The following is a 13,572-nucleotide window of genomic DNA, read 5'->3' as shown; positions in this document are numbered from 1 at the left end:
GTGTACTTAGTGCCACTAAACTGTCCACGTAATATAGTAAGTCTAAGTATCTACTGCAAGGACAATAACAGAGAACTCTACCAAAGTCACTCATCATCAAATCACTATAATCCAGATTGATGGTTGCCTAGAGCAGTGCATGTGTGGGTTGATTATCTTACCAGCCAGATTGCTCTTAGTCTCCCTCACTTAGCAGCTCTCAGAACGCAGAAGGAGAAGAACGATACAGAAAATCCAGCTCTGTGTAGCAATGATCCTAAGAGCAAATGCTCAGTTCTGACTGAGATGTGAATGTGGTTCCTGATGACTAGACCTTGTATGAAAAGTTTACACTGGAGCATTAAGAACCTCAGTGTTCATTGGTTACAGGCACAGCCCGGCTGCTCTGGCACACTGTCTGGTTTCTGGTGACTTGGCTGTTTTGCTGGGCGAGCTAACCTTATCAGTATTTGTTAATAGTGCTCCAGTCTCCTCTTGTGGCCACAGTTACCAAACATGGCAGCACTTTGCAGGCGTACCCCTGGGTGTGGACTCCGATCTCTCCCGGACCATGGCCGCAGTCTGGTCAGGACAGGTGTATAACTTGTCTCCTTCCATTTCCTTGCAGTTCCACCACTCTGACTGCCTTTCGACGTGGCTGCTTCATTTCATCGCCGCTAACTACCTCATATTCAGCCAAAAGCCCGAATTTCAGGACCTTTCAGGTAGACTGCTGATTTCTGTTTTGAAAAGAAGCCTTTGTTTGAGGTTTGAGATATAATTACTAAGAAACAGCTGCTGCTCTAACATAAAAACGCAAATGTAATGTTATACATGTCCTTTCAATTCTGCTGTGTAATCGAGGACTCTCTCACATACAGTCACCTGTGTCGCATGACCAGTCTGACCTGTTACACAAGAAGCTTCTAATGATTATTTTATAGTACCCATTCATTTTTAATTGGCTTTTTATGGTAGGAGAGTTAGGGTGAGTGTCCTCAGGTGCCACTTGGCTATGATAAATGAGACTTTAGTTTTAGCTACTTAAATCAATCGGGAGGAAAATTTAAACAACATGTTTAATTTTCTTTTCATAGAAATATAAATAGTTTATTATTTACAATATGTCACCTTTAATACTTAGAGAATCTGTATGTACATATCTACATAGGAACTTTTGAATAACAGTTTTTTTATTGACCAAATATTTATGTATCTTGCCAGTTGGAAGTAATTAGACTATAATTTTTAAGGTAAAAGGTAAGGATTAAAATGAGTCAGCCAGGCATGGTAATGCAAGCTTTTAATCCCTGCCCTTGGAAGTAGAGGCAATAGGATCCTGGTTCAAGACCAGTCTTAACTCCAAAGTGAACAGGTAGAGATTCCTATAACAGCCTAGTAGGAAAGGAAACAAAGGTAGAGTGTTTGTCAGAGGGAGCGGTCAGACAAACAGCGTTGGTGCGGGAGGAAGTGAGTAATGGACAAGGACCTGGAGGAATGCCTAGCCAAGGACAGGGAGATCTCCTCCGAGATGTCTGAGGGGCTTCTGGGTGGCACAGAGAGAGTAGGGGGGAGGGGTAAGTGCAGGGTGGTTGAACCTGAGAACAGAAAATCAAAAGGCTGAATCTACAGCTCTTGGGCTCCTCTCTGTCTTATCTGTGCCGTGTCTTAGTGCTAATGTACAAGACATAAAGACGCTCTTGGCCTCTTGGCCTCATTCTGCTCCACAAATTGACATGGAAACATGGAATCCAGGATTCTTACAGTTGGCTTTTGACAGATTCAGCCAGGAACAATGTGCCTATTGTCAGCCTGTCCCCTAGCATGGCACTCAGCTGTTAAGACAGTAGTATAACATAATCAAACCAAAGCCAACGGCAGGTATCATTCACTCTGCATTTTGCAAGAAAAAACAACAACAACTGGGCTTATTTCATAAAGAGAAGATGTGCTCTGCTTGCTCCAGGTACAAAGAGCATTAGGCTGTACCTTAAGACATTTTAATTGAGCTGCATTTTGACCCTAGAGTTACTGTGACTGTAGGTCACCACCATTGTAAAAGAATAAGATTATTTTCTCTCCACTCATGTGGATGTATGAGCTACCTGGAGTATAATTACAGCCTTGGGAGAAAGACTGTGTAATTTCTGTTATTAGTGTTATTAGCCCTTACTTATACAATTGCCTATAAAATGTGCAATGCCCAGTGGCAAATCAGAGGAGCAGGGTGTCCTCTAAGAAGCCGTATAAGACACAAGTGCTGTCTGTGGCAGGGATCAGTCTTGCCCTTGGGTGGGAACTGAGAGTTCATATCTTTGGCACCTGTGGTATGGTTCTCCTTAGCAGAGGAAGAAGTCCTCTGGGTAACAGAGCATTATGAAATACACTAAATCAGTGGTTATGAACTGGCAACCTCTGACTCCAGTCAGGCCTACCAGGGTTGATTTTTTTCAACCACCATTTAAAATTGTGATTTTGTATAGTACTTCCATTTAAAATCTCCAGGAGAAAATCTGAAAGATTTGGATACCCTGAGTCTATTTTTCTCCTGGGAAAGCCTGGAGCTAGGTAGTGGCATGTGCTAGGTAGGGACATGTGCTGCCGGCCAAAGGGGACATGTCCTCTCCAAAGGGCTGGAGTCTTCTCTCCTTTCAGTGGTGATTTTATACCCAGCCTCCTTCCCATCTGCTTGGGGTTGGGAAATTCCTGTCATGTCCTTTACAGCTTCCTTGTGGAACTGGTCTTTGTCAGCTTTAGACACTCCGATTGTCACTAGAATCCCACCAATCGGCTCTCAGACAGCACTCTTTTTCTTAGTGTTCATTTTTATTTTTCTCTTCTTAAAAATGGGGTATGTGCGTCTTGGGTTGGCTTATGTTTTGCTTTCTAGCCAAGGTTTGAACTCCTAACCTCCTGGCCTCTGCCTCCCAAGTACCTGGTGAATTTTTTCTTCTGTGAAGTTATTTAGAAATCAGAAAGTGAGGATGGAAAACTCTCGTGTCATGGCAAGCCTTCCAACCCAGCTAAGTAGGCCATTCCACCTTAGATTTGTACATACTAGATTCTTAAGAAGACATATAGCAACACACAGGAAAATCTGACCCTTGGTGTTTGTGGATTCCTTTTTCTCATGACTGGTTTAATTTAGCTAAGTTCTGTGTTATGTTTTATGGAACAGTTGTTTGGTCCCTGTTTTTACTGGCTGCCAGAGCTCATCTGCTGTCACTTTTTTCTGGAGTTCTGTATTTTTTTTTCTTTTGAGACAGGATCTCACTCTGTAGCCCTGGCTGTCCTGGAAGCCACTGTGTTGGCCAGGCTGGCCTCAAAGTCACAAAAATCCACCTGCCTCTGCTCCCCAAGTGCTGGGATTAAAGTCGTATCCACCACATGCAGTTTGGAGTTGTCTTTAAAAAGTCATCTTAGCTTCCTTATGAAACAGAGAGAACCAGCTTCCTTGAGCAGGTGGCTTTTCTGCTGTCATTTAGATCCTGTAACTAGGACCTTGTTAACCCACATGCCCGTGAAGTTAAACAGCAGGTGATGAAATCAAACTAAATAGAATGAAATGCAAAAGCATACGGAAGGGGAGGATCCCCAAACCTTTCAATGTTTAAAATACTAGGTGTGTCAGAGGCAGGATGGAGCCTGGGGCCTCAACAGTGGAATTAGTAAATGTTGACTAAAGAGCTTTGGTAGGCCTCCCTCCAATCAGTGGAGACAACCTGTACAGAAAATGGGAAGCAGAAAATCCAAACCCAAAGAGTCACCGATTTGTAGATTCTGGGTGTAGCTAGCTTGGGGTGAGAGCCTGGACTGGAACACAGGTTTCTATGAAAGTGGATCCAGAGTGTCCAGTGTACAGGGAGGCTAGAGGAGCAAGCCTGAAGACCAAGAACTTACAGTATGGCAGACTCTGGAGCATAGGTAATAACATCGGGATGAGTAGATTAGCTAGTTGACTGTGAGTGGATAGGAAGTATAGTTAGGAATACTTTATAGAGTTTGAAAGGTCAAGTTATCCACAAGGAAAAAATGAATTTCTTATCTCCAGTAAAAACAAAAGTTTTATTGAAGTAGAAAAGGAAAGCAGTCGAACACTACTTGGTGGGACAGTGCATGTCATCACAAATTGTATCCTAGTAAAAATCCTGATGGCTTCTTTTGCCCAGATTCTCAGTGATTCTTGAAGGCTGTGGGAAGGATGCGGGATATAACAGACTGCTCCTCTGTAACATAGCAACCATTTGTATTTCATCTTGACAAAAAAATAAAGTATATGCAGTTAACTTGTTTCCCCTTAACATTTTAGTGGAAGAACGAAGTTTTGTTGAAAAGCACAGATGGCCATCAAACATGTACTTGAAGCAGCTGGCGGAGTACAGGAAGTATATCCACTCCCGGAAATGTCGCTGTTTGGTCATGTGACCTGAGCTTTTGTATACATACACTTTTTTATTATTATGAAGAATGGGTAACTCTGGGTTCCAGTAAAATTCTTGTAACTAAATCAGTATGGTATTTTTAAAAAGAATCACCATATAGCTTATTAGCGGTCTTTGAAGAACTGTGGTGGTCTTCAAAGGGAGCACAGTCCACAGACTTGAGTGCTTCACCTAGAATATAAAACTGTTGGACAGGGGCTTCTCCTGTAGGCTGTCCCATCACTTTAGTAACACTAAGACCTGTCCTAGCTAAGAGATGTTTAATTTTTAAAAAGTCATCTAGGATAAATACAAAAATTTCATCCTGTCTGACTGATTGCTCTGCTAAAAGAAGGGCCGTTTACAAGCCATGTGTGACTGTGGGATTCTGGGGAGTGATAACCAGTGTGGCATGAAGTTGTAGGAATAGAAATTTGCCACATAACAGTCACATAACAGTTGGCTCCAGTTCTAAGAGTGTTTAAATGAATACAATGAAGAACAGCTGCCCCATCTGGACCATCTAACCACATCTGCCTGTCAATCAGCCACAAACCTAATCAGGGCTGGTAGTTACTTCAGTGTAACCCTCTGGATTCTCCAGGTTCCCACCTTAGAAAGGTGGCTTAGTGCTCTGCAACTTCCTAAAAATGTTTGAAGAAGGGCTCCATGTTTTCACTTTGCCCTGGCCCCCTGAAATTATGTGTATTTCCTATGGGGAAAATGCTATTTTTTTTTTCCAGACATGGTTTCTCTGTGTAACAGCCTTGGCTGTCCTTGAACTCGCTTTGCAGACTAGGCTGGCCTCAAACCTACAGAAATCTGCCTGCCTCTGCCTCCAGAGTGCTGGGATTAAAGGTGTGCGCCACCATACCTGGCTGAAAATGCTTTTTTCTTATTCAAACCTCACTCCAAAGAGTGAAAAGCAGAAGAGTCTCTGATACCAGGAGAGCAGAGTGGAGGTTCCCACCTTTGGGGAAGCTTGTACTGCCTAGAGCCTCCACAGTGACCACTCCTGGCAGAAAGAAATGCTTTTGGTTGGCTTTGGGACACCAGCTCAATTCTGACTCTATCCCAGAAGAGCAGATACTTTCTTGATCAATATGTGAAGCCAGGAAGTTGATAAGAGTGAGTGAGTAGCCTGACTATAATACACAGTTATAAAGATAATCACAGGAAAAGATGCCTAATAGAAACTTTGTTACAAATGCTTAAGAATTCTTTCTTTTAACTGTATCTGTTAAGATTAGGATGGCAGTGGCTTGAATTGAGTACTTTGCAAGGACTGAAATTAATTATGAAAAAATGAATGAAAATGAATTAGCAAAGCCACCTAGGAAGGTAAAAGAAAGGATGCAAATCAAAGACCTAGATGTAGAGACAGTGTCGCTCAGATGGCCAAGTTAGTTCTCTCATATTACATGTTTGCAGAAATGATTCTGTAAGATGCGCAAAAGCTTGGGCATGGAAAAATGGATTACTATTAGTGCTAACACCATGGCATCTGTAATTTAGTACTGGGATATATTTTTCTAATTTCCAGTGATTTAATATGCATATTCCCCAGCTTTTCAAAAGTCTGATTCAACTGTCTTACCCTGTAGTGTTAAGGTTGCATACAGAAAGCCCTTTATGCACACCACTACTGTCAAAGTAAAGGGAAACAATCCCTGTGGCTAGAACCCGAAGAAAGCTCATTTAATTGTGCTGTGCCAATGAAGATGACTGGAATGCATTTGGGTTTTGTGTTTTAGTGACTTGAGCTGCACAGCTATTGGCAAACCTCATTTGGTGGCTTAGCGCTGTAAAGAACAGGTTAGTGTAGATACCTACCAGTTCCTTTGCGATTTTAGATCCAGTGGTAGCCTTTTGATACTTGAAAGCATATGCTCATCATCTGTGCTAATCACAGCATTTAAAATTCTAAAATTTTAGGATATTGAAAAATAGGAGTTGAAAAACAAAGCATTTTCTTGGAAATACTATTTTAACATTTAAATAGATCATAACTAGTTCCTCTGAGGTGTTTCTCATGAGTGGGAGTTGACTTTGGAAATGGGTGGTCTCGAGTGTTTATTCTGGAAGTTTTTCACTAACCTGTGAGAGTGACTGGGGCAGCCATGTTTCAGAATACAAATGAGTTCTTAAGCACATTTGAATACAGATCCCTCAGTACTATTGAATTCACTCAATTGGAAGTGATGAGAAATTTCAAATACTTAAAATGATTGTGGCTAAATTAGTGCTGGTTTTGAGTGTTGTTTTCCAATCAAAGGATTATTTCTAGATGGGTATATGCTTTGTTGCACAATTTCTGCTTCCATATATTTACCAAGCATTTTAGTGAGAGAGGACAATGTGTAGTGGTAGAACTAAGACCCTTGTTCAGGGCCAGGTTTGCATCCTATGTGCATTCTTTGTATGCTGCTGGCTACTTCCTCCCTGTCCTACTACAGGGGTCTAGATTTCTAATAGACAGCACTGGCATTGTGACTGAAGCCCACCCCTGTACAAGCCGTGCTGGGGCTTCATACTGCATACTAGAAGACTGAGGAATCAGATGAATTTGAATTCCAAGATGGCCAAACATTTCAACTGTAATTTTACAGATGACACTACACTGATCTAGCCAATTAGGTTTAAAATGTCTTCAAAAAATACTTTATTTTATTTAAAGCATCTGTTTAATTCAACTTTTAATCAGATTTTTCAAAGGGTATGTATGTATTTTAATATAGCCTGACCTGAATTTATATGTTTTTAGCTTTAGTATTTAATGTTTTATAACAAATAAACCATTTTTAAAAAAACAAATTTAATGAAGTTTTCTGTAGTTATTTCCACTTTGAGTATTAAATTGCTGAAATGATTTTGGGACTATTTAATTTCTCAAGCACAATTATGTTTTTGTTTTTTAATTAATTTATGTATATTTTGTTTTTTAATTAAATTATGTATACAGTGTTCTGCTTGCATATATCCCTTCAGGCCAGAAGAGGGAGCCAGATCTCATTACAGATGGTTGTTAGCCACCATTGTGGTTGCTGGGAATTGAACTCAGGACCTCTGGAAGAACAGCCAGTGCTCTTAACCTCTGAGCAATCTCTCCAGCCCCGCACAATTACGTTTTATAAACAATTCTCATTGTGTATAAAATCCTAAGCATGGATAGTGTTTATAGATGACTTGTAGATGTGAAATGATATAAGAAGATCGCACCAACTTTCACTTCTGCTTAAAGGATAAAATAAACTCATAGCAAGGTAACTACCTCTATCCAGAAAAGCATTTTCATAATGATTTAACACAGAACCTGCAGATTGGAGTGTTGGCTGGGCCAAGAGTTTATGATATGGAGACCTGTGTAGTAAAGGAATAAGAATTTGCAGCTTCCTAGGTCTGAGGAACCCAGATAGAGGAAAGAACAGCAGCCAAGCACGGGGGCTTGTTGTGTGCCGTGTGCTGAAGCCCCTCTGCAGAAGAACTGCCTGTAAAGCCTGCTCAGTTCACCAAGGGCTCCCTGGCACCTATGAAGTTATACTCCTAACAGAAACCTGATCTAGGAACACTGCTTCCTGCAAGGTCTCCTATGGCCCATAGAAGAACTAGGTACACACATTCCCAGCAAGGGCTTTGGTAAGCCAGGCCTGCCTTCTCTGCCTGAATATTCCTCTTAAGCAAAATGTGTCCCATCTTGATATCTTGTCCTGTTCATTCCGATTATCTGTATACTTCATACTATATACTCTTTCTGTCCCTTGGGTTAGGTTCCCTAATGCACAATCTTGTCATATCCAAGACAACTCAATTTAAACAGCATTTACTTTTGCCTTCTGTGACTCTCCCATATCACCTCCTGGAGGACTAGCCTCCAGGTAGCTCAGGGCTCAAAGGGAAACCCACAACAGTGGTACAAACTTTTTTATCTGAGGGGGTTGGAAAAAAGACACTCACACACTCTCTTGATGGTTTCCTTCTTTATTATCCTTTGTTCTTCCATATTCTTTCTGTGATCTTTCTACTGTATACTTTTCCTCTACAGCTTACATACCACAACAAATTCTTTCAGGCAATGCAGGAATTGCAATGTAGTTACATTCCATTTTTCAAGTGAATGATTGCAATGAATACTGATAAAAACATGTTTTTCGTCTTCCTTGAGTGACTAAACATTTTACATATTACAGGTGAAAAACAAATTATCTTAAGAACCCACATCCATTCACACCCAAGCAACCTGTTATAGGTTGACCAAGTGGGCAAGCAGGATATTCTTCTCAGTCAGGTCTTCTCCTGGCTGGCTGCAGCTGTGCAGTTACAAAGAAGGGCCAATCACTTTATTACTTACCCTGAATGGTAATCTTATAAGGAATCACAAACCTAAATTTTGAATATATGAAAAAGAATTAGTTAGCTCTACTTTAAATCTTTGGGGTGTGTACCTACTCATCAATACTTTTTATATCAGGAGATTGAGGGCAAAAATGGGTACAAGAAATTAATCATCATCTTTGGTCATCAACCAATCCTAGCTAGAAAAGTGTGTCAGCTAGTAATAATTGGGCTGCTTTGTTCTTGTTACCTGACCTTAAAGAGTTCCACATTCAACTGTGTGCCTTTCTAAGACTTTAGATTATCTTCTTGGGTATTTCACTTCAAGCTCTTTGACAAAAACATCTTAGTCTATTATTTTCAAAGCTTTGTTTCAGCTGTAATGCACTCTGAAACCTGTGAAACACATCTCCCAACATTACAGTTAAATGAATGTAAGCTAGCTGGGCTAACTGGGACTCAATTGTTTTTCTTCATCATTAACCTAAGCCACAGTCTATATGGCTCCTCAATAGAAACTCATGTGTTGGAGCAGTGGGACAGTTCCTTGTTTGTATTTCTAATCAAAACTTTATTTAAACTAACATTATTGTTATCATTTAGGCAGTACAGCTTAGGAAGAGATCTTCATAATAACCCACACAGGTGAAAATGCCCAGTAGAACTGGACGGGATAAACACAGTACACTGCAGGCCGTGGGGAGCTCCCCACACCCATTCTCACCATACCAGATACCAGAGGAAGATGGCAGGGGCAACCATGTAAAGGCACAGCAGAAGCAAAAGGCATTCTGGGGTCTGTCACCTTGAATTTCAGTTGCCTCCTGCTGCTGCTCTGACACGGCCACCCATTGGCACTCCCAGGAAGAACCAATTACTTCTACGGTGCCTTTCCTTAGCCACTTGTTATATACACCTTTGTTGTAGAACTTACAACATTTCTAGATAGCTGTTTGTCAGTGGTCTCTACTTGGGTGTTTCTTGAGGGCCAGGCCCATGTTTGGATTTATCTCCCTAACCCTCCCTCAGACAAAGGCCAGGCATAATTATGTATTATGTACTTAGTGATTATGCTGCCAGTGTGAGCCCAACTGCCTCTGAAAAGGCCAGATTGTCTGGAATGAACAATAATCACAGAATGAAAAATGGCAAGCATGCCCACACGTGGCCTTCTGTTGGCTCTGTCAGGAATAGCTGGTCAGCCTGTGGGCCTGGTATTCAGGGTGAAGTTTCCCATGAATGCAAGATACAGAATGGAAACATGATACATGAAGAGCTATTGAGGGGCTACAGAGCACGCGTAAATGAACTTCAAGATACCTCGGGTGGTAGACTGCCCTGTAAGTTGGGCAGGAGGATGAGGAGATGGAAAACATCTTATGGGATGTAACAAGTGGAGAAACACCCCCTTGTTATGTATGCTACACAACTGCTGCTTCAGCTGCATGCAAGGCTTTGGTGTCCCAAGGCAGCTTAGTGTCTCAGAACTTAGTTTTCTACACCTTAGTTACGGTTAAATGTTCAACAACAATCAACATTGGGGCATGTGTGACATCCTCTTAAGCAGATAGCCTTCCTAGTTATTCCCATTTAAGAAAATCCCATGTAATTTAGTGCACACAGTCTGTTACGTGCTTGCTTTAATACGCTTCCAGAGGTTGGATTTGGCCCCTCCTCTGTTGACTTGCTCATTCTTATCCAGCCAAGTCCTGTTTCTTCTTGCCTTACTACCTAGCCACACTAAAATGCTTTTGCTCTTAGTATTTATAGCTTCTAGGACTCCAGAGGGCAGGAGACCCCTCGCTGCCCTGGCGTGATGATGACATCAGTGCCACAGTCTCACACTATTTCCCATTGTGTGTGTTCGTTCACATTGTGTAAGAGGTCATTGATTTGCCTGGGGGCAAAGCTCAAAACAATATAAAAAGTAAATTTTGGAAAGTGGTGGAAACGAAGGAGGGGGGGCAGCATGGGAAGCAGTGAGTCACGGAGGACAAGTAAATCACGGAGGACATACCCCTGAAGAGTCTGTTGGGCCCAGGCACCTTTTCTCTGTTGCTAGGCCTCAGTGAGGTAAGCTGCTTTCAACACAGGCCCAAAGCAACAAAGCCAGGTGTGCCTGGACTGAAGCCCTGAGCCAGAGTGCTGATCTTGGGCGTCTCACAGCAATGCAAAGGTAACTGACATGGGGTTTATTTACATGAACACAAGCGAGTGAAAAGTGAAGATTCTCATCACTTCCAGAGTAGACCAGAATAGCAGCCTCACAAAGATGGCCATACCCTGCACGGAGTTAACGTCTGTTACTCTTCATGGGGAAATTCACTGATGTGATTAAGGATTTTGAGATGGGAAAATTCTTCTGACCAGGCCTTTGTTTGTGGGAGTCAGTGGAGTCCGGGAGGAGACAGTGTGGCGATGAGAGATTTGGAGGTGCTGCCTGCTCCTGAAGACAGAGACCAGGACAGCCCAGACGGCTAGGGCAACAGGAAAATGGACTTGAGAGCCTCCAGGAGGAACCAGCCCACCAGCACCTTGACCTTAACCTCCAGAACTGGAAGAAAACTAACTTTTACTGTAAGCACCGTGAGCTTGTTCTTTACAGCCGACCAAACAACTCAGTAAACAACTAGCTTAATAATTGACTCTCCGAGGTCTCCGTGTGTCACTCAGCCTTGCTTTCCCAGTGGTTCACAGCAGTGACCCCAAGGTGACCCTCTGCAGGATTATTAAAACATGGGCTGCTGGGCTTCGGTCTGAGCTGATAGTGTTGTTATCCAGGGTACGTCTAAGAGTGTGCGTTGATGATACATTTCCAGGCAATGCTGATATAAGTGATTCCAGAATTTGAGAACCTAGGGAACAGACCATTGCAGTTCTCAGGTTGGCAGCACTGGGAGCAGCCTGCTCCCCTAGGTCTCTCCTCACCCCCTATTCTGCCCCAGTTACAAGGGCCCGCCCCACCCTCCACCATCAGTCTAACCTTGACTCCCAGGTACATGTCTCTCCTGTCTTTTGTTTTTCTGATTCTGCCTCACAAGCGCTTGACCAAGGGCCTAGACTTCCCTACAGCATTGCCACTGGAGCGACTGCAGATTCCTCATTGTTGTGTAGGTGGAGGCGAGAGTCAAGGATTGGGTCGTGGTGGCCACACACAGTCTCCTGCAGACCTTCCTTAAAATTGTTTCTTGACCTTCTCATGGTATCTCTGGACTTACTCTGAGTGCTGGGTTTTTTTACTTTTCTGCCCCATATTCTCTACTAATGTAAAATTAAACCCAGCGAGTTGTCTTTGTTAGATGTATTTGGGGTGTGTGTGTGTGTGTGTGTGTGTGTGTGTGTGTGTGTGTGTGTGTGTATCTATACTTGTGTGAGTTTATGGGCACCACATACATATATAGGAGTCTGCCAGAAGATGATGGCAGATTCCCTGCAATCTGAGTTATAAGCGATTGTTAGCCACTGTGTGGTGGTGGGAATCAAACTTGGATCCTCTGAAAGTGCAGTGAACACTCTCAACTACTGAGCCATCTCTCCAGCCCCAAGAAAGGTCTTAAAACCAGTCCCATAAGCTGGTGTTCTGTATTTGAGGCAGTCTTGATGTGCAGCCCTGAGTGGCATGAAACTTGATATGTAGACCAGGCTGGCCTTGAACTTAATGATCCTCCTCACACTGTTTCTGACGTGCTGGGATTACAGATATATACCATTACACCTGGATTCTAGATGCTTGGTTTTCTAATTTGCAGTACCTTCCTTTGAGGGTGAACTGCTATAGAAGTGGACATTTTGGTCTCAATTACCAACTGTGGTGGTTTGAATGAGAATGGCCTCCATAGGCTCATATATTTTACTGTCTGGTCCCTAGTTGTTAGAACTGTTTTGAGAAGGATTAAGAGATGTGTCACCAGCAGTGAGCTTTGAGGTTTCAAAATCCCATGCCTGGCCCTGACTGGCTCTCTATGCCTCCAACTTGCAGACAAAACGTAAGATCTTAGCTATTGCTCCAGCACCATGCCTTCCTGCCTCCTACCATACCCCCTTTACAGTGGTCATGGACTAACTGTCTGAAACTGTAAGCAAGCCTCCAGTTAGATGTTTTAAGTTGCCTTGTCTTCACAGCAATAGAAAATAGCTAGGACACTCACTACAGTCCCCCAAGAGATCACCACCCAGATTTCAGTAACAGTGATGAAGGCTGATAGCAATGCTGCAGGACCAGAAAGCAAGAATCCAGACAGTTTCCTTGGCAATAATTAAATTGTGAAGATGACTGTTTAAATGTCAATAGATGCTATTAACTATTGCCTGGATGCTTTTCTAAACTGCATATCACCACCAGCAAGAACCAATTTCTCATAAGCCTCACAGTTTCTAATAAATATGGAAAGAAAGATGGTCTTATGTGGAGCCTTTTAGGCACCAGAGGTTCCTAAGCAGCTCTGGGACACCAGTCTGGACTTACTTATTGCTTGTGTATGTCTCTTAGTACCAAAACAGAAGTTGCTTAATAAATGTCTACTGACTATAATGGAACACAGTTAGTTAACTGTACCAAGCTTTCTCTTTTAGGCCACCAACCAGCTCCTAAATCATGACACAGAGACTTAATATTAGTTATGAATGCTTGGCCTAGCTTAGGCTCATTTCTTGCTAGCTCTTATAACTTAACCTGTTTCTCTTCATCTACATTTTGCCTTTGGGCTTTATTTTTCTTCCTTCCTTCCTTCCTTCCTTCCTTCCTTTCTTTCTTTCTTTTTCTTTCTTTTTTTTTTTTTGATTTTTCGAGACAGGGTTTCTCTGTGTAGCTTTGTGCCTTTCCTGGATCTTGCTCTCTAGA

At 42.3% G+C, this 13,572-nt stretch overlaps 1 protein-coding gene across 1 annotated transcript in view; it reads left to right on the top strand.

Moving 5' to 3' along the window:
- Positions 1–7,214, top strand: part of Rhobtb3 (Rho related BTB domain containing 3) — a 61,274-nt gene extending 54,060 nt beyond the window's left edge. The window contains exons 11-12 of the mRNA XM_006986545.4: positions 608–704; positions 4,289–7,214. Of these exons, the coding sequence (XP_006986607.1) occupies positions 608–704; positions 4,289–4,404 (213 nt within the window). The 3' untranslated portion in view covers positions 4,405–7,214. The remainder of the gene's footprint in view (positions 1–607; positions 705–4,288) is intronic.
- The last annotated feature ends 6,358 nt before the right edge of the window (positions 7,215–13,572 follow it).

Source organism: Peromyscus maniculatus, chromosome 15, assembly GCF_049852395.1.
Source record: "Peromyscus maniculatus bairdii isolate BWxNUB_F1_BW_parent chromosome 15, HU_Pman_BW_mat_3.1, whole genome shotgun sequence".
NCBI lineage: Eukaryota > Metazoa > Chordata > Mammalia > Rodentia > Cricetidae > Peromyscus > Peromyscus maniculatus.
This window is presented reverse-complemented; position numbering and strand designations above follow the sequence as displayed.